At 46.7% G+C, this 20933-nt stretch overlaps 1 protein-coding gene and 1 long non-coding RNA gene across 2 annotated transcripts in view; one reads left to right on the top strand and one right to left on the bottom strand.

Moving 5' to 3' along the window:
• Nucleotides 1-20471, top strand: part of TOP1 (DNA topoisomerase I) — a 210528-nt gene extending 190057 nt beyond the window's left edge. The window contains exons 20-21 of the mRNA XM_085619113.1: nt 4907-5056; nt 19049-20471. Of these exons, the coding sequence (XP_085475239.1) occupies nt 4907-5056; nt 19049-19151 (253 nt within the window). The 3' untranslated portion in view covers nt 19152-20471. The remainder of the gene's footprint in view (nt 1-4906; nt 5057-19048) is intronic.
• LOC146812108 (uncharacterized) overlaps nt 1-20933 on the bottom strand; it is a 148947-nt gene that overhangs the window by 33628 nt on the left and 94386 nt on the right. The gene's annotated exons all lie outside the window — the stretch shown is intronic.

The raw sequence follows: 20933 nt of genomic DNA, 5'->3' as shown, positions 1-20933 counted from the left end.
TACTGTGTAGATGTGCATTCCAAGCAGCAAGCTAGAGTGGGCCAGGCTGTACTAAAGACACTATTTCAAACCACTGCAACGGATACCGGTGGTCGCCGCTAAGGTTGGGTACTGCTATATAATCTATGCTAAGTGTACAATCTGCAGCTCATATGCCTCGAACGGAATATGCTACTTACCAGTATGCATCTGTTCTTGGCATGTAGAGCTGCAGAGTTGTACACGCCCACCCGCCTCCCCGGCTACCTGTATCCGTTCCAGTACATCTTATTTAGATACAACACACATGGGTTTCTCACTGTGATTACTAAGCTCCATCATTTCCCTGTTGGCGAAAAACAATCTGAGGATGGAGCCGAAGCCCATGCGCAGTACGGACCGAAGGAGGAGTCACCAAACTCGTGACTTCCAAAGACTGTCCAAGAAGAAAAACAAACTGCCGTTCAAGAGCCATTCATACAGGTTCACGCCAACCGGGTCGTACTACGTACCAACCCCAAATTCATGCCCAAGGTGATATCGCAGTTCCACATGAATCAAACTATTGAACTGCCCGTTTTCTTTCAAAACCCACAAACTGTCGCAGAAAGAGCACTCCATACACTAGATGTGAAGAGAGCCCTCATGTACTATATCGACAGGACTAAGATCTTTAGGAAGACTAAACAACTTTTCGTTGCCTTTGCCCCACACCACAAAGGTAACGCTATCTCCAAAGCAGGTATAGCCAGATGGATCGTTAAATGTATTCAAATTTGCTATCAAAAGGCTAAACGCACATTAACGATTCCCCCACGAGCCCACTCAACACGTAAGTTAGGGGCCTCCATGGCTTTCCTGGGAAACATCCCTTTGCATGATATATGTAGAGCAGCTACCTGGTCCACTCCACACACATTTACCAAACACTATTGTGTAGATGTGCAATCAAAACAGCAGGCAGCTGTAGGACAGGCTGTTCTCAAAACTCTTTTTCAGACCGCTGCAGCTGGCACTTGTAGCCGCCGCTAATAGGAGGTACTGCTATGTATTCTATGCACAGATATGAATTCAGCAGCCCACATGCCTCGAACTGAATATGCTACTTACCAGTATGCATCTGTTCTTGGCATGTAGGGCTGCTGACATTCATATCGCCCTTTGGAGCAGACCAGGTTTCCATCAAAAGGCATCTAGACTTGACACTCCTGAACACGCTCTTGCCTGAAGGGCACCTCCTTTCACCCCTCCCCAAAAAAGCGGAAACCTATTGCCAGAGCACCTCCCAAACCTACTGCCAAGCCGACTGTCAGAACAGTAATCTGATACACCTATCCTACGCCAGGCAATAGCAGATATACAACAGATACACCCAGAACTGGCAAGATTTCTAATGAGCTGCCCCTGAGAAACCCCCTACGATTCTATCCAAAAACTGAGGATAACCTTTTAGGATGTTCTCTCCTTCCACATACCAAAGCACCCAGTGTGTAAGAGGTATAAGGACATATATACAAGCCCTCCTTGACAACCTTGCAACGCCCAGGCACTCGCCAGCACAGCCTTGCATCAGAGGCCAAGGCCCAGCTAACTCGTTAGTGTTCCATATGGCAAGGTAGTGCTCCTCTACCCCGCCAAATGGAGACTCTTTCCTCCACCTCCAAAAGAAAATAAGGAGAGTAAGCCCCTCAATGCCATGGTCTGGTGTCTTGTGGCGAATCGCCAATTTAATGGATCACTGGGAGATTGACGGCCTACGGCAGCACCTCCCTGAGACATACCGAAAATGGACTGAGGAGCAAAAATAGCTTCCTAGTTAACATCTGCTGTTTATTGGATGCTTCAGCTACTGCTCCTCGCATTGTAAATACTAGCATCCAGCTCGGTCCTCACGCATGGCTTTGTGTGTCAGGGTTCACAATGTGCCCAGCAACACCTGCTTAACATCCCATTTGTTGAGAACATCTCTTTGGTCATCAAGTGGGTGAGATGTTAAAGAAAATCAAGGACACAAATTGCAGTCTGCCACTCCAAAGGGCACTTACCAGCAGTCGAAGGGCAGGAGCAAGACCACATCCTCCGTCCATGTTCAATCCTACCAGCATCAACAAGCCTTTCAACAGTACAATGCAGACAGAGGGTACTCTAGGGAATGCTACAGAGGCAACATCATCTCTGGAAAAGAAGCCTCTGCTCCGAACTACAGACTCTCCCATGCAACCCCAATATCTTAATGCCTATTGGGGGAGCTTAAGGTATTTCTGCTCTCTGGAAATACGTCACCTTGGTTCAAGAGGGTTACTTCTGAGAATTCCATGCCATCCAACAAAACAGCAAATCAACACTCCCTAAGCAAAAATCACCTCTCTTGCAAGGTGAGAGTGCTCATTCAGGACACAATACAGCCGGTGCCCCCACACCAACTAGACAAAGGAGTTTTGACAATGACCTTTCTCATTCCAATGCTGCATCCTATTGGAGCACTTTCATATGACAACCCTGCAGGACTTATCTCTCTACTTCTTCAGGGAGACTTCATGATGGTGTAAGATCTCGAGGGCACTACCTCCACATCACTAGCCATCCCGCTCATCTCAAGTATCTTTGATTTGTGATAAACTGTAGGAAACTGGTTCTGTATATGGTATTGCTACTAGGTGGTTATACCGTGCAGAGTCCAGGGGTTTTAGAAAAGTGTACAGGGCTCATTGTAAAACCCAAAGTGCTCAATTAATGGTAGTGTGGGCGAGCAGCCATAAGCCTAACACAGAGGAATGTAAGACATTTATTGCACAAAGTTGACCAATAATAGACATGACTCCAAAAGGTACGCCACACCAATTTTTGAAAAATATACTTTGTATTTTTATACCAAGATCTTCGCAATAAGATAAGTACATTTTTAAATAAAAATACATTTCACACACTTCAATACTTTTCAGAAATTTTCAAGGTTATCCTATGGGGGAAACAATATTGTGGTTAAACAGTTCTTTGGTATAAAAGGTCATCGGGGGGGGCAAGGGTCAGTTGAGTACCAAAATTGCACCACCAGCGGCAAAGGTCAAAATCAGAGTTCGGCCCAATGCTTTTCAGTGGTGACTGGGGTACCTGGAGCCACACTGTCTGCAGATAGGTAAATTGGTTGCAGGGGGCAAGCTTTGGGGATTAGGACCAGCACTTGGGGGGAGGGGGGGCACAAAGAAGCATCAAACATACACCACCAGCAGTGCAGGGGCAGCTGGTTTCAGGGTGCAATTTCAGCATCGGGAGCCCAGTGTGTTTCAGTGGAGAATCTTCTTTTGGCGAACAGGCTGCAGGCGTTGCACCGGTGGTTGCAGGAGGTAGGCCAACGATAACGGAGATAAGTGACATGCAAGTTCTTTACCGGAATTGGTCTCGGTCAGGAGGAGTTTCTGGATTCACACTGCAGGCGCTGGCTACAAGACAGTTTTGCAGAAGCTGGAGACTGGCTGGTAGGACTGGGGCCAAGGTAGTCGTCGTATATAGTCTTCTCTGCAGGGATGTCTTCTTTCTTCTCACTCCCCACTACCCCCTTCACCCTGCTCCAGCTGTCTGCATTTGCACAAGAGATCTTGCACTGGGCAATCCACCCCAGGATCCCACTCTTGGCAGAACACGTTCCAGGGGAGGACAACCTTTTAAGCAGGACTAGTCCACAAATCCATGAGTGGGAACTCTGGGCCTTATTTAAGTTCTACACCAACAAACTGATGAAGCCCCCTTCGGTAGCATCTGTGTCTCCTTAAGTCCTGTTTCTGTAATACCATAGACCTGCTACAGACTACCTTAAATCTTGAATTTAAGCCTCTTCTGTTGGGTTCTGCTTTCCCACAGACATCATCCCTTGCAATACATACATGGCCCATGTCAGTGACTGTTCTTCTGGTGGGGTCATTAGCCTGGGATGATGTCCGTTTCAGCACCACTATGGGGAACCCTGCCAAGCTCGGTAGCTGACGTTTTGCAGCATGAATCTTTTCTGAATTCACATGCTGTGCATTATTTCGCCATCTAGTGGTTGGGTCGAATTGTTTTATTAGGCTTTTTTTCTAAAAATTCTTCACAATTGCCCCTTGCTCCAACTCCTCTGTTGCTGCTTCATCTAGTTCTTTCTGCCCCCATCTTTGGCAGCGAGTTCTACTGAAGCTCAGAGGGCATTGATGAACCCTCCGTTCTCACTCCTGGTTTATCTTGTAGAGATCCAGAGAATTTGCTAGAATGTAGCATGGAATCTGTCTCCTATTGAATTGCTGTGAATCTTTAGGGAAAATCTTTTCCAGCCTGACGTCTGGGAATACTAGAAGTAGAACTCATTTGTACTTGAACTTTAAATTTATGGTAGTGATGTAACTGTATCACCACCAGAAAATGTCTCTAGTTACACATGCAAAATCAATGAATGACTTCAGGGAAAATGTAGATCTGCTGTCCATTCTTCTGTACTGCCTTCAAGTATACCTTCATGTTGGCCAGGCTTTGGAAGAGAATGTCTCTATTACAAGAACACATAGCAGCCCAGTAACCTGCACTTGATGTATTAACCAATGCCAAGCTTTTACTATTTGTCGCGAGGTTTAAAATGTATACTGTGTCCTTGCTTACCCTTGACAACCCTAAAATGGGTAGTTTTCTTTTTTTAATGAGATATTAACCTCTTCAGTGCCCATGACAAGATAGTCTCATCATGGAGCACGGTTGCGCTGTGCCCATGACGAGACTATCTCGTCATGAACCCCACCCACTAGTGCAACGCCCGGCACAGGAGGGGGAAAGGGCGTGGCACTGAAGGGGTTAAAGCATATAAGGAGTGGTGTTTAAGGAGCCATAAACAATAATACTTTTGCTTTCTCTTGTACTGAATTTTGTACCCATATTTGTAACTAATATAACCTCTTCTTCACAGGATGTTGGAAAGTAAGAAGAAAGCAGTTCAGAGAACTGAGGAGCAGCTAATGAAGCTGGAGGTTCAGGCAACAGACAGAGAAGAGAATAAGCAGATTGCCTTAGGAACCTCCAAACTCAACTATTTAGATCCTCGTATCTCCGTTGCATGGTAAGACCGCTGTTCAGCAATTTCCAACCTTCAGATTACTCCTTTCGATGTTTATGCTAGTTGCGATACTGGTAGAACAGTTCTGCTTCAGTGACATTCTTAGTTCATCCCATTGTGTTACCCTGGAAAACTTCCTCAACTTAATTTTAAAATGTAAAAATAGGTTAGGTTTTGTGGCACCACCTTTTGTAGAATCTCTTGTACATTCCATTGTTTGCTTAACTGTTTTTGAAGGGCTGATTTTTCTTGGCCTTAAAAGGAAAGCTGTAGATCAGGTAACTAAAATCAATATTTTCATTATACCCCCCCCCCCCCATTTTTTTTGTTTTTTGTTTAAAGTTTCAGAAATCTATCTGCAAAGAGTAAGTTTTCATCGTAGTTCAGCTTCGATTTGTGTCACTAGACTGTTGACTTGCCAGCTTTGCTAAAAGTTAATTTGGGGAAACTATCTACATTGGCTCATATTTGGAAAGTTTTATTTTTGTAACAGCCTTTAATCAAATAATTCATGAATTCTACACTTAACTGCCATCCCTTTGCTGTGTTAGTTTCCATTCAGTTAGTGAAAGCTTAAGGTCCAGTCATCCTACAGTTACCGGTTGGCAGTAAACTTATGTAATGGTTTGTTTCATAGTAGAAAAGGATTAAGTGTAATAAGTGGATCTAACCAGTGAAGACCAACTGCCAGGGCTGTACACCGAAATTTGCCTTTTCAAAATTTTAGGTGTGCGTATCAAAACAGCAAACTTAAATTTCACATCTCTACAGAGGCTGAGTAAACTAAGTTATTAAATTATTGAAGATGAATTAAATGAAGTTGAATTGGTTTTTCAGTCATTCACGCCATTGGAGTGTTGGTTATACCAGTCTTATTTCAATACTTTTTATTGGACTTTTGAAAAGTAGTATTCGAGGCATATGAGCTGCAGAATTCACACTTTGTGCATAGATCGCCATCTGGTGTTGGGCTCGGATGCTTGCACCTTGTTGTCTTGGAAGAAGTCTTATGTAGTCACGAGATAGGTGACTCCTCCCTTAGACAATAGTGCGCATGGGCATCGACTCCATCCTCCGATTGTTTTTTTTCCGTCATCGGGTTCGGATGGAACTTCCAACGCTTCGGTTCGGTACCGTGTTATTCAAACCTTTTTGACGCCCAAACCATCGCAAACTCGACAGTATTGTTTTCGTTTGCGTGCCTTTCGACGCGCTAGCTCAAATACTAGATTCTGGTCGTCGACGCAGGCCACTGGGCCTATCGACGCCTTTCGGACCTACAGCTAATGGAAAGGACTCCATTCAAAAAATGCCCCCAGTGTGGAGCTAAATTCCCACACAGCGACCAACACAAGGTCTGCAACCTCTGTGTCTCGCCCGAGGAGAACTTGCCAAGCCTGTGCCTCCTTCTGGTCAAAGAAGACTATTCGTGATTGGCGGGCCTGACGACACGTTATGGCGCAACAGGCTGCACCGGTGCCAGAAGACCTCTTTGATGAAGACCCCGATGTTCCAGAGGCAGAGGATTCGGAGGATCTGGACATAGTTTCTGAGGCAGACTACTCCGACGACCACATCACTCCAGGTCAACAAGTGAGTACAACAGCCCCTGCCCCGATCCCACCCGAAAAAGAAGGCTCTGGTCAAGACTTAGCCTGCACGCCCCAGTCGCGACCAAAACAAAGATTCAAAAGCCCTGCCCCTGGCTCCGAAGACAAAGGAAAAACCTTCCACCGGCTCTGGACCGAGCAAGCCGCATGTCAGTGTCCCGCAAACGCCATCAGCACCTAAGTCGGGAGCACATCCTTCTCCCGCAGTCTCCAAAAAGGCCTCTGCACCAAACACCTCGGCACCGAAAGAACAAAAGCCCTCTGATCCGAAACCAAAACACTCTGAACCAACAAAGATTTCCGACTAGACGCCGAAGGATCCAAAAACACCTTCAAGGGCACCAGAGCAGAAATCTAAATCCCGCTCGGAACTGAAAAAATCGGTGCCGAAAGCGCTCATCGAAGAGGAAGAACATTTTCTTCCGGATCCCATCGAGCCGCCAAAAAAAACCTCTCCAAGTGGACCCTAAGACAGACCATATTGTCAGTGTTCCACACAAAGAGGAAATTGGACACCACACATCCCTGAGGTACCTGTGAAGAAAAGACTTTGCAACTTCACCCTTACGACCCTCTTCTCCTGTTCTTCCTACTAAACCTTCCTCTCCTCCAAACTTCCCTCATATTCACCACCACCACAGGATGTTGATGATTTAGGGGGTGGAGGAGGAAACAATTACCCTTTTACTGACCCTGACACATGGAATGATTATGATGACCCAGTAGATCCTCCAGACCTTCCTGATCCTGATGCATACCCAACATAGCCATCTCCCCCAGATGACAATATTGGCTTTAGTCAGCTCATTGATAGGGCTGCCCAGTACCATGGTGTTGAAATGCATTCGGACCCCACAGAGGAAGACTTCCTGATAGACACTTTTGCACAGTCACAAAGGACAGTACAAACTTTACCCATGTTCAAAGGCGTCATTAAACATGCCCCAGAGATATTTAAAGACCCTGTAAGGGCTAGAATTCTCAATCCTCGGATTGATAACAAATATATACCCGCCCTTAATGATCCCACCTACAGTAAGGGCCAACTTCCCTTAGACTCCCTGGTAGTCACCAATGCTAGAAAGCGTGCCAACTCTCAGACCTCCGGTGATGCTCCACCTCCAGACAGAGTATAAATTACTGGACACTTCGGGCAAACGAGTTGCCACCCAGGCAGCTAATCACTGGAGGATAGCTAATGCGCAGGCATTTCTTGCCAGGTACGATCGGGCTCATTACGACGAGCTTGAAACCCTAATGCAGCATTTGCCTGACCAATATAAAGCTAAAGCTAATGATTTGATCCAGGAGGGCAAATTAATAACAAATGCATCAATTAAGTGTGCCCTCGATGCAGCAGACACCGCATCTAGATACATCAACACTAGTGTGTTACTAAGGAGACATGCCTGCAGGGCATTTCTGGGTTCAAACAAGAAGTTCAGACTACTATCCTCAATCATCCGTTCAATCGCGAACAACTCTTTGGCCCAGCTGTGGATACAGCTTTGATAAAAATGAAAAAGGACACGGACTGCTAAATCCATGGGAGCATTACAGTCTCCATCTGCACACGGCTCCTTTCGATGCTCTTTTTATAGAGGAGCATCCAAAAACATTAGTACAGACACTGCTTCTTCCTCCTATAAAAGCCCCACACAAACATCCCCCCAACAAGGGATATTTTAGAGGTGGATACAGGGGAAATAACAAAGGTAGAGGCCGAGGTAACAACAATCGAACCTCCCCCACTACCAAACAATGACTTCCCTCCGCTCCCTCCAGACCATTCCACGCTGGTCGGAGGGAGACTCTCACAGTTCCTACCTGTCTGGAATTCCATCACTACAAACAAGTGGGTAAGACAAATTATCCAGTATGGTTACTGCCTGGAACGTACTGCAACTCCCCCCAACATACCGCCCAAACAATGTCCCATGTCCACGGAACATTTGACGCTCCTAAAACGGGAAGTTCTCACTGCTTAAAAAGCATGCAATAGAACTAGTTCCATTACAACATCAGGGAACAGGAGTTTACTCCCTGTATTTCCTCATCTCCCAAAAAGACGGTACTCTAAGACCAATACTGGACCTCAGACCCCTCAATCTTTACATACAGTCAGATCGTTTTCACATGATCACTCTTCAAGTCCTTCCACTGCTTCAACATGGCGACTTCCTTGCCGCACTAGACCTCAAGGACACCTACTTCCATATTCCCATACACCCTGCTCACAGGAAATATCTAAGGTTCACAGATGACGGCCAACACTATCAGTTGAAAGTTCTGCCATTCGGGGTGACCACGGCACCCATAGTGTTCACAAACTGCCTTGCGGTAGTAGCAGCGCACATGCGAAGACAGCAAATCCATGTATTTCCATACATCCACGACTGGCCGATAAAAGCCAAGTCATACAACCAATGTGTTCACCACACTTCTCAAACTATTCAGCTGCTACACAGCTTGGGGTTCACAGTGAATTACACCAAGTCACACCTTCAACCCTCCTACCTACATCAGTACCTAGGAGCCACAATAGACACTTCCAAAGCAATAGCATACCCCAATCCAGCCAGGATAGCCAGTATGCAAACCCTCATCACCAAATTTCAGCCCCAACACTCTGTTCCAGATCGAGTGTTTATGCAAGTCATAGGAATGATGGCCTCTTGCATTTTCATTGTACCTCATGCAAGACTTCAAATGCGCCCTTTACATGAATGCTTAGCACGTCAGTGAAACCAGGCTCAAGGTCAACTTACAGATCTGGTGTTGGTGGACAGCTGCAAACATCGCTCTCTCCAGTGGTGGAACACACAACCTTTCCAAGGGTGGCCGTTCCTTGAGCCAGTTCCACAGATAGTGCTAACAGCGGACGCATCACTCACAGGCTGGGGAGCCCATCTCCTAAACCACACAATTCAGGGCAAGTGGACCACTCAACAAAAACGGCTCCACTTCAACCACCTAGAATTACTAGCAATCTTTCTAGAGCTAAAGTGGTTCCAAGTACATCTCCTCCACAAAACGGTCCTAGTCCGCACCGACAATGACAGCAATGTATTGCATACAAAAACAAGGAGGAACACACTCGTTGTCTCAACTGGCGCAAAGCATATGGAGATGGGCCATTCCACAAAATGTATGTCTTCTGGCAGAACATCTTCCAGGAGTGAACAATCAGATTGCTGATCTGTTGAGTCGTCAGACTCAGCAGATACATGAATGGGAACTTCATCCCGAAGTTCTTCTAGCCTTTTTCCACATGCGGGGCCACCCAGACATAGATCTGTTCACCACCGACGCAAACGCAAAATGCCCGACATTCGCCGCCAGGTACCCACACCCGTTGTCCAAAGGCAATGCGATATGGATGAACTGGTCAGGCAGATTTGCGTATGCTTTTCCGCCACTCCCACTCATTCCGCTAGTAGTACGCAAGCTCAAACTGCAGTGTCTCAAGATGATCCTGGTTGCTCCCACATGGGCATGGCAACCATGGTTCACAATACTACTCGAACTCTCAGTAGTTCCACACCAAAAACTACGTCTCTCTCAAACGCTGCTCACGCAGAACCATGGAGAGATAAGACACCCAGATCCAGCACAACTGAATCTAGCAATCTGGCTCCTGAAATCCTAGAGTTCGGTTACCTCAACCTTCCACCGGACTGTATGAATATTATTAAAGAAGCCAGACGCCCCATTACAAGAGCTTGCTATGCAGCTAAATGGAAAAGATTTGTCATTTACTGCAATAACACAATTGACCCGCTAGATGCTTCAATTCAAAACATTATTTGCTGCACTTACAAAGATCCAATCTGGCATACTCATCTATGACTACACCTGGCCACCCTTGCCGCCTACCTGCAAAACAGACAACATTTGTCATTGTTTAGAGTACCTGCTATCAAAGCCTTTATGGAAGGCCTTAAAAGGGTAATTCCACCAAGACTGCCACCCTCTCCAGTGTGGAACCTAAATATTGTTATTACTAGACTCATGGGTCCCCCATTAGAGGCATTACACAAATGCTAATTACAATTACTTACATGGAAAGTAGCTTTCCTTGTCGCAATCACCTCTCTCAGGAGAGTAAGTGAGATCCAGGCTTTAACCATACAAGAGCCCTTCTTACAAATACATCGTAACAAGGTGGTTCTTAGGATAAATCCAAAATTCCTTCCCAAAGTAATCTCTGCTTTCCATCTTAATCAATCAGTAGAGTTACCAGTATTTTTCCAAAACCCTGATTTGGTAGCGGAAAGAGTTCCTCACATGCTTGACGTCAAAAGAGCTTTGCTTTACTACATAGACAGGACTAAAGCCTTCAGAAAAACGAAACCACTGTTTGTAGCTTTCCCTCCACCTCATAAGGGCAACCCCATCTCCAAAGCTGGAATTGAAAGGTGGATAGTCAAATGTATTTAAATATGCTACCAAAAAGCAAAACGTACATTAACAATTTCCCCTAGGGCGCATTCAACTCGCAAACTAGGGGCTTTCATGGCATTCTTAGGGAACATTCCCCCTAGAAGATATTTGTAAGGCAGCAACATGGTCTACTACACACACCTTCACCAAACACTATTGTGTAGATGTGCAAGCGAAGCAAAAAGCTTCTGTAGGCCAGGCTGTTCTTAAGACACTTTTTCAAACTACTGTAACCGATACAGGTGACCACCGCTAGGGGAGACACTGCTGAACAGTATATGCACAAAGTGTGAATTCTGCAGCTCCTATGTCTCAACGGAAAATGCTACTTACCAGTATGTATCGGTTTTTGGCATGTAGAGCTGCAGAGATTCACACACCCACCTACCCGGAACCTGTATCCGTTCCAGTATTATCTTACTTAGATGCATTCACATGGACATCTTTTCTGTTTCTTACAAACGCCATCATTTCCCAACATGGCGAAAAACAATCTGAGGATGGAGTCGATGCCCATGCGCACTATCGTCCAAGGGCGGAGTCCCCTATCTCGTGACTACAAAAGACTTCTTCCAAGACAACAAGGTGCAAGCATCCGAGCCCAACACAAGATGGCGATCTATGCACAAAGTGTGAATCTCTGCAGCTCTACATGCCAAGAACAGATGCATACTGGCAAGTAGCATTTTCCTTTTCCATTTGTATTATGTATTCATATTCTGATGAATACTTCTTGCTGCAGATTCCTCACCATTAAAATATCCCATGTATCAGGCTGGGTCTGAGAAATTCTCCAAGCGTGCTTACTACTGGCTCAGTGTGGCTCCACAGCAATTTTGTACATCCTCAAAAGTGAGTGTGCTAGGCAACAAGAAGGCACCACCCCTGCACACGATGACAGTTACTTCCTTTCCATGCCCTTCGTGGAGCTGGACCTCCACTCCCAACCTGTCTGTTCTAACTCCCCTGAAGAAGACGGTATTAAAGTTCTGCTGTGACTGCATGAAGCACATGTCTGTTAGGGACCCATGAATGCAAGCCGAAACTCCATATCGTCGATCCTAAGTGTTTGCAACAGCTCGCTCGCTCTCAGTCACAGGTCCAATCCAGCACAAAGTCCTGTACATCCCTCCCTCACTCGGGCACGAAAGCAAAGCAGGTCTTAACCCCATCCTGCCACTCTAAATCGGGAGAGAAGTCACAAGAGCAGCACTTAAACGGTTCCTCGCCTGTAGAGTCTTTTAATCTGATCAGGTGCCACAGTTGGGGCTTAGGTGCCTCCTATTCCCCGTTCTGTGGCTTACAGCTCAGAAAACTGCAAACTTCAATGGGGCTATACCTGACCGGCTTCCTCTGGTGTGCTTTTTGAACCCAAAGGAGCGCCAGGGGCCATCAGGCACACTATTAGCCTGCCCTCTCTGGCACCAGCTGCCCCCTTAGGACCTGCTTCCAGGCCCATACCAAAGCTGGTCCAAGCTTTCAACCCTGGCTCCACGCCAGTCCCTTCCATGCAGCTGCGCCCGCCACTCGTGCTGGATCCAATCCAGACATCTGTATCTAATCCTGAACCAATGTTGAACCGCTCAAAACTAGTGTCAAGGCATGAGCTTATGAAGCCGCTCGGTCAGTGGTCGTTTAACAAGATAATCTGCCTCCTCCTCGATGCCAGTATTACTAACACTCTAAGGTTCCAATTCTGTGTCCCACTACGTAAAAAACACTTGGGCTCCTCAAAAACAAGAGCCTCCGCCACATGAATTAGTTTGTACACTATATTATATGGGCGGGGGGCGGCGACACCTCATTAAATGGTTGTACATTGGTGTCCGTGCACAGGCGTCTGTCCCACTCACCGACCTGAGAATGAAATGGGCAGAAACTACTGATTGTGCACTGTCTGATTAAGCGTGGGCAAGTATATTGGAGCATCCCAAGCAAGTGTCCCGCAACACAAAATTCAAATTTATACAAAGTATGGTACTACACAGGTTCGAGGCATGTGTGCTGCTGAATTCATATCTGTGCATAGATCGCCGCCTAGTGTTGGGTCCGGATGTTTGCACGTTGTTGTCCTGGAAGAGTCTTCGAAGTATCCTGGGATAGGTGACTCCTCCCCTGGACTACAGTGCGCATGGGCATCCTCTCCATCCTCAGATTGTTTTTTTCCGCCATTGGGTTCGGATGTGCTTATCTTGACTCAAGTTAGGAAAAACTTTTTCCAGGCCAAAAGGCCTTTATTTCGCGTCGGTACTGTTCCCGATCGGTATCGATAGCATCTTTGTTAGTTAACTAACTTCAAGAACAACTTTTTCGCATCTTACCCGACCATCGACCCGACACCGACGATGGAATCGAGGACACCATTCAAGCGGTGTCCTGTATGCAATGCGAAATATCCCCATGTCGACGTGCACCCGGTGTGCAACAAATGCCTTTCACCGGATCACGACGAGTCCACATGTATGGCCTGTGCCCGATTCCGATCCAAGAAGACTCTCCGGAATCGACGAGCAGCGAGACTCGAAGCGCAGCAAGCGGCACCGGCCCCGACCAACATCTTCAGCGCCGAGGACGAAGTTGTCGAAGATGTGGAGAACCTACCCTCCAGCCCCGCTTCCGAACAAGACTCCGGATCGGAAGACATCGAAGAACGACTCTTTCACAGAGATGATGCTGACACTGAGGTAGGAGACTACGATGAGGCCTTAGGGGCCGAAGAGAGTAGCTCCGGTGACGAGCAAGGCCTACCCGTACAAACTGAGGATATCCCAGTGCGCCAGTCTATGGCTCCGGTCGAGGGATCGCCTTCGGGCCTTACCCAAGACCTATCCCGCAGTTCTTCGGCCCCGCCCTCTGGCCCGGCCTCGGACATTCAGCGGCAGCCATTACTACCCAAAACGGCTGGTTTCCCTTCTTCGAAACCGAAAGCTGTATTGGTTCATCAAAAACCGAAACCAAAAGTGACGCTGGTCGGATCGAAACCCACCACACCTTCGACGCCAACCAAACCAGTCGGCATCGACCGCACCAAACGAGACTTCGGTGCCGAGCTTGCAGCAGCCGACGCCGACACACGGAAAAAGACCTTCGGTGCCGCCAAACCTACTCGGCTCCCAGAACCGAAACAATCGGCTCCGGCCACAAAGGTCAAACTGGCTGCTGCATCTCACACCGCTTCGACAGCACCACCGAAGGCACAATCATCGACGGCGTCGACGGCTACTACCGCTCCTCGACTCGATGGCCCAGTGGCGCCGAAGAAGTCCACGTCCGCCTCTACAGAACCGGTCGGCGCCAAAGAACCGATGGCGCTCCAGGTGCGGCCAATTGCTGCGTCCTTGCAACGCATCAAACACAAGGCAGTCCTCCAGGACACGTCAGGCTCCGAGCCGATCAAAGCTCCAACAGCCTCTCCGGCACCGGCCAACATCACTTTTGGCCTACCGCCGTCCACGGCCCCAAAACTGTTCCAAATCAGAACACGTGTCACCCACACCACGATCACGCCTGCCGAACGCTCTTCTGCAGAGACGTCGCCATCACACATCATTGACGCCGACACCGGCAGAATGATGCTCCACAAGAGGAGAATAACATCCGAGCCAGCTTTGGACTCCTACCGGATCCCGCTTAAGAAAAAGCTGCCAGTGGCTTCGGAACCAGTTCTTTTCGAACCTCTCCATTCCTCTTACCAGGATTTTAGTCCTTCTCTCCCACGCACTCCGAAACAGACGTTTTGGAGGACTACATCAGTGGCCACGTCCCCTACCCCGGAGAGATGGACCCTGAAGGCCAACAGGACCCTGACCAAGCTTGGGATGACCCTGTAGACCCGGGTGCATCTATGGATACACAGGACCCGCAACTATATGGAGCGAAAACATCTCCCACAGAGGACACTGCCGCATTCAATGCCCTCATTGAACGTGCTGCGGCCAATCATGGTGTGCAACTCCACTCTGACACCGTCGAGGACGACTTTCTCATGGATACTTTCGCATCCTCAAAGGAATATAAAAACTCTACCCATGTTGAAAGGTGTCCTCAAACCAGCAAAGGACATCTTCAAAGAACCCACCAGGGCAAGAGTAATAAACCCCAGGATCGACAAATACAGGTCGGCGCCTGGGGACCCTACCTACATTAGAGGCCAGTTACCTCTGGATTCCATAGTAGTTGCGAATGCTCGCAAACGGGCACACTCTCAAACGACAGGGGATGCTCCTCCCCCGAACAAAGAGTCCAAGGTGCTAGAGACCTCCGGCAAACGGGTTGCGGCCCAAGCAGCTAACATATGGCGTATTGCCAATACTCAGGCGCTCCTCGCTCGCTACGATCGAGCACACTACGACACATTAGAAACATTACTCCAACATCTCCCTGACCAATTTAAAGAGGGAGCAGAGATCCTCATCAGGGAGGGACAACTCCTCACAAACGCATCCATTAAGTGTGCACTGGATGCCGCAGATACAGCTGCCAGAGCCATAAACACTAGCGTCATGTTGAGGAGACACGCCTGGTTACGAATCTCCGGATTCAAACCTGAGGTACAAAATAACATCCTCAACCAGCCTGTCAACCCCGACTACTTATTCGGGCCAGAGGTTGACACCACCCTAGAGAAAATAAAAAAGGACACAGACACTGCGAAGTCCATGGGGGCTCTCCAAACTCAGTCCTTTCGGAGCGGCTCCTTTCGTCGCCCTGGAAATAGAGGAGCAGGTAGAGGACAAGGGTCACAGCAAACCTACAACAAGGGAAACACACAAAGTTCCTACGATAAAAAAACCCGGGTTGGATATCGTGGCTCAAGCACAAAGGGCAGAGGACACGGATACGGCAACACCATGTCCTCCCCAAGAACAAACAGTGACGCCCTCTCCCTTCCTCCCAACCACATAACACCTGTCGGGGGAAGGCTACAAAGGTTCCTGTCCACGTGGGACTCCATCACCACGGACAGGTGGGTCAAAGATATTGTCAAACACGGTTACTGCCTAGAATTAACCTCAACTCCACCCACAATACCTCCAAAGCACCGTCCTATGTCCTCAGAGCACTTAACGCTCTTACAGCAGGAAGTGCTAAGTATGCTACTAAAAGGCGCAATAGAGGTCGTACCCGTCCACGAGCAAGGTACAGGGGTGTACTCCCTGTACTTTTTAATACCGAAAAAGGACGGGTCACTCAGACCTATACTAGACCTGAGACCCCTCAACCGCTACATTCTCTCCGAGCATTTCCACATGCTCACCCTACAGCAAGTCCTCACGCTGCTCAAGCAGGGAGACTTCCTGGCCACACTGGACCTCAAAGATGCGTATTTCCACATACCCATTCACCCCTCACACAGAAAATACCTCAGATTCACTGTTCAAGGGCAGCACTACCAGTTCAAAGTCCTTCCCTTCGGCGTGACAACAGCACCCAGAGTTTTCACAAAGTGCCTAGCTACTGTGGCTGCACATCTACGGAGGCAGCACATACACGTCTACCCTTACCTGGACAACTGGCTTGTTCAAGCAAAGTCAGCCCAGCAATGTGCCAGCCACATGTCCCGCACCATTCACCTCCTTCACAGTCTGGGGTTCTCACTAAATTACCCAAAATCACATCTCCAACCCGCACACGTACAACAGTACCTAGGTGCGACCATAGACACTCTGGCGGCCACAGCTCAGCCAAATTTAGTGAGAATCAACAGCATGCAAATGCTGATTTCCAAGTTCAAACCACAACACTCCCTTCCTGCGCGAGTGTTCATGCAGTTGATAGGCATGATGGCCTCCTGCATTTTCATAGTCCCACACGCGAGACTACATATGCGCCCGCTTCAGGAGTGCTTAGCACGTCAATGGAATCAGGCTCATGGACAACTAAAAGACCTAGTGTTGGTGAGCGGTCGGGCATACAACTCTCTGCATTGGTGGAATCCACAAAACCTTTGCAAGGGCCGACCGTTCCAAGAGCCTGTTCCACAGATAATACTGACAGCGGACGCGTCTCTCCAGGGATGGGGAGCTCATGTACTCAACTACACAGTGCAGGGACTATGGACAACACAACAAAAGAAGATGCACATCAACCTTCTAGAACTGATGGCAATCTTCCTGGCTATGAAAGCATTCAAAGTACACTTTTGCAACAAAGTCGTGTTGATCTGGACGGACAACATGACCGCCATGTACTACATACAGAAGCAGGGAGGAACACACTCTCCACAGTTGTCTCATCTGGCTCAGAGCATGTGGAAGTGGGCCATTCAGAGGAACATGTTCCTCATGGCGGAACACCTCCCCGGCAAAGACAACCAGATGGCGGATCTGCTCAGCAGACACAGCCACCAGATGCACGAGTGGGAGTTACACCCATCAGTACTCCAACCGTACTTCCAGCAATGGGGTCGTCCAGAAATAGACCTATTCGCCACAAGCGAAAACGCAAAATGCCAAAGCTTTGCCGCAAGGTTCCCACATCCACAGTCGCAGGGCAATGCGATATGGATGAACTGGTCCGGCAGATTTGCGTACGCTTTTCCCCCAGCACCGTTGATACCGCTGGTGGCTCGCAAACTCAGACAACACTCACTGACACTCGTCCTGGTTGCTCCAACGTGGGCACGCCAGCCATGGTACACCACTTTTCTCGAACTTTCCGTGGTGCCGCATCAAAGGCTGCGGATCAAACCCGCGCATTTGACGCAGAACCATGGAGAGATTCAGCACCCAGATCCGCAACAGCTGAACCTGGCAATCTGGCTCCTGAAGTCCTAGAGTTTGGCTACCTAAACCTGCCACCTGACTGTATGGACATCATTAAGGAAGCTAGAAGACCCACTACCAGAGCTTGCTATGCAGCCAAATGGAAAAGGTTCGTCATTTACTGCAATAATAATGACATTAACCCGCTAGACGCATCCATCCACAACATAATTTGTTACCTCTTACACCTATACCGATGCAATCTGGCGTACACCTCTATACGTGTCCATTTGACCGCAATATCAGCCTATCTCCAGAACAGGCAGCACCTCTCTTTATTCAGAGTGCCTGCCATCAAAGCATTCCTGGAAGGACTCAAACGAGTAATTCCTCCAAGCCACCCACCAGCTCCGATGTGGAACCTCAACTTGCAGGAAATTGCAGTTAAAAGTACATAAATATCTATATGCGCGCACGGTGCTGTGCACGAGCGTAATACTGATTGGTGGTTAGATGTCAGTCAACATTCAAAATCGGTCGAAATCAGGAAGTGTCGGACGCCATTGTGTGTGTGGCAGTGAAAAACAAAGGTGGAGAACGTGAAAAGGGGGCAGGGTAGAGAGTTCCTGACCCCCCCCTAGCCTTTGTCAGGGGGTCCCTGAAGGACCCCGAAGGGTGAAAAAAACATTTTCAAAAAATCGCGGGGTGCGCGCACGGTGAAAAACCCTTAAAAAAAAAAAAAAAAAAAATACAAATGCACATCCCACAGCAGTTCCGTATATAAATTGATACATGTTGGTGCTGGTATAGAAACCTGGGATACCTGACATGTTGTTATTACAGGTCCCCCAGGTATAACCTTAAATCTTCATAATTTGGGATTGGTTGGGTAAAGAAATGGAAAACCAGCTTAACACTGATCCCTGGATCACCATTCGACATTGAAGCAGAGAGACGACTCGTGTAACCTCATGTGCAATTCACTCAGCCAATAGATATTTGCAAAGCTTTCGCTGGCTGTACAAGTAGAAACTATTTGATGGTTTTGTGGTCTGCAATCACATAGGTTGCAGGCCTTTCTAAGAAGAATGAAACAAATGACTGCTGGTATTCTAATTGTTGTAATCTGGATTCTTGTGAGTTAACAAAAGGCAGTGATTAGATTGTGAAAGGGTTTTATAAAAATGTAAGAAGTTTTCAAAACTTACACTGTCTTGTTGTTTTCCCCCTCTCTTTAGGTGTAAGAAGTATGGTGTCCCTATAGAGAAGATCTATAACAAAACACAGCGAGAGAAATTTGCGTGGGCCATAGATATGGCAGAAGAAGACTATGAATTTTAACATATTTTTAAATGGGCTGGATTTTACTGCGAAAGGCTTAGCCTGATATTAGACAGCTTGAACTGTGAGCCTTACTTGTCCTAACCTTTTCTTTTATGGGAGGGGAGGAGGAAGAGTAAGGAGAGGTGATTAAAGTTTTTTTTCCAAAAAAACATTTGAACCAACCTCTTCAAGTACTAATAACCAGACAAATGAAAGAAAAAAAACTTTTCCAAAAGCCTTGAAACAGTTGTCCTATGGACAACTTATTAAAAAGAGAAACACAAATATTAAGATATTAAATTAGATGCATTTTTTTGCTTTGGTTTTGTTTCACATTGTGGAGGATTCAGGGGATATGTCCATCTTCAGCCAGGTTAATTTTAATCTGTTTTATTGCAATGACCATGGGTCTTGAACGTCTGTATTAATGACCAATTCTAGTGGTGCATTATTACAGTCGGGGTTTTGCAATAATTTCTATATTTTAATAGAAAAAGGAGTTCCTCTTCCCCTCCCCCCACCTACCACCCCACCCCTTCTCAGTAGTTCACCTTCTCCCTCTCTTTGTTGATGGCACTCAACCATTGTAGGCCAATGGTTGCAGTGGCCTCAAGGCTAAAGTGACTAGCCTATACAAAAAGGGGTGTTGGGAACTTTATATTTTTTCTTGTATCATCTTGGAGGGAGGGGACATCAACACGTATCCTGAGTCTTGCTGATGGCAAAGCATGATGAGATGATGAATCTGGTGTTCCTTTCAAATGTGAATTTTTATTTCCTTTTTAATTATTTTTAAGTATTTAAAACGTTTGTCTTAAAGAACGCTTTGTTATAGAAAATGGAGGGATATGTGTGTGGGAGGGAGATTGTGAACCATTTAAACAGAAAATGAAAAATCAGAGACTGAAACAATGTTCCTCTGCATCTTTGTGAGCCTATGGTGTATACCAGTGGCATGTTTCACCTTAATGGAGTCCTTTTAAAAAACAATCTGGTCTTTTACTTGAAAATTGTATGTTATAAAAATACTTCACCGATCAATTTTAAGACAAGAGCACTGGTCCAAAAAACGGAAATCAATTTTTAGGTTATTTTATTTATATTTTCTTTTATGTTTGTAATTGTGTACAAAAAATTACAGAGGCAGGATTTTAATGTGAAACTTGTTTTTGCTATTGCCATTTTTTTTTTTTTTTAGAAGCTTTGTTAGCCAAGTGTGTATGTGTGTGCAAGGGCAGTTCCGGCATCTTTCTTCAACAGGTATCTTATATTTTTATCATGAACCCCCTTTTAATCAACTGTAGGTTATTTAAAATAAATTCCTACAACTTAACGATATGTTTGGTGTGTTGTGCCTTTTCTTTTCCTGTTGGAACCCTATGTATTTTGTTGTTCTTTATATATTAAGTGCAGTGGATTTGGAGTGGGTTAGAAGAAGTTGCTTAATATGCATCCTCTACAATGATTATAGAATGAATTTTGAACCAACTTTTACTGGCAGAAGTTGAAACTTAATGCAAAACAAACAAACTAGAAAAGTGCTGACTGCACAGAAAAACTTTGCACATCTTTTAGACGCTATTGTGGCTGCATGAATGAAAGTATTTCTGATGGATACGTCTAACAGATTCCTCACTTTGTGAATATTCCACCAGGCATGTGATTAGCTCGGGAAACTTTAAATAGTTACTCTATGGGCTGGTAGGTGGCATTGTGCAGCTCCACACCAATGCCGTTCCGCTCCTGAACTGACAAACCAAACTGCATATAAGAACCACCCATAGGTGCTGACATCAGCAC

Source organism: Triturus cristatus, chromosome 7 (assembly GCF_964204655.1).
Source record: "Triturus cristatus chromosome 7, aTriCri1.1, whole genome shotgun sequence".
Taxonomy (NCBI): domain Eukaryota; kingdom Metazoa; phylum Chordata; class Amphibia; order Caudata; family Salamandridae; genus Triturus; species Triturus cristatus.
This window is presented reverse-complemented; position numbering and strand designations above follow the sequence as displayed.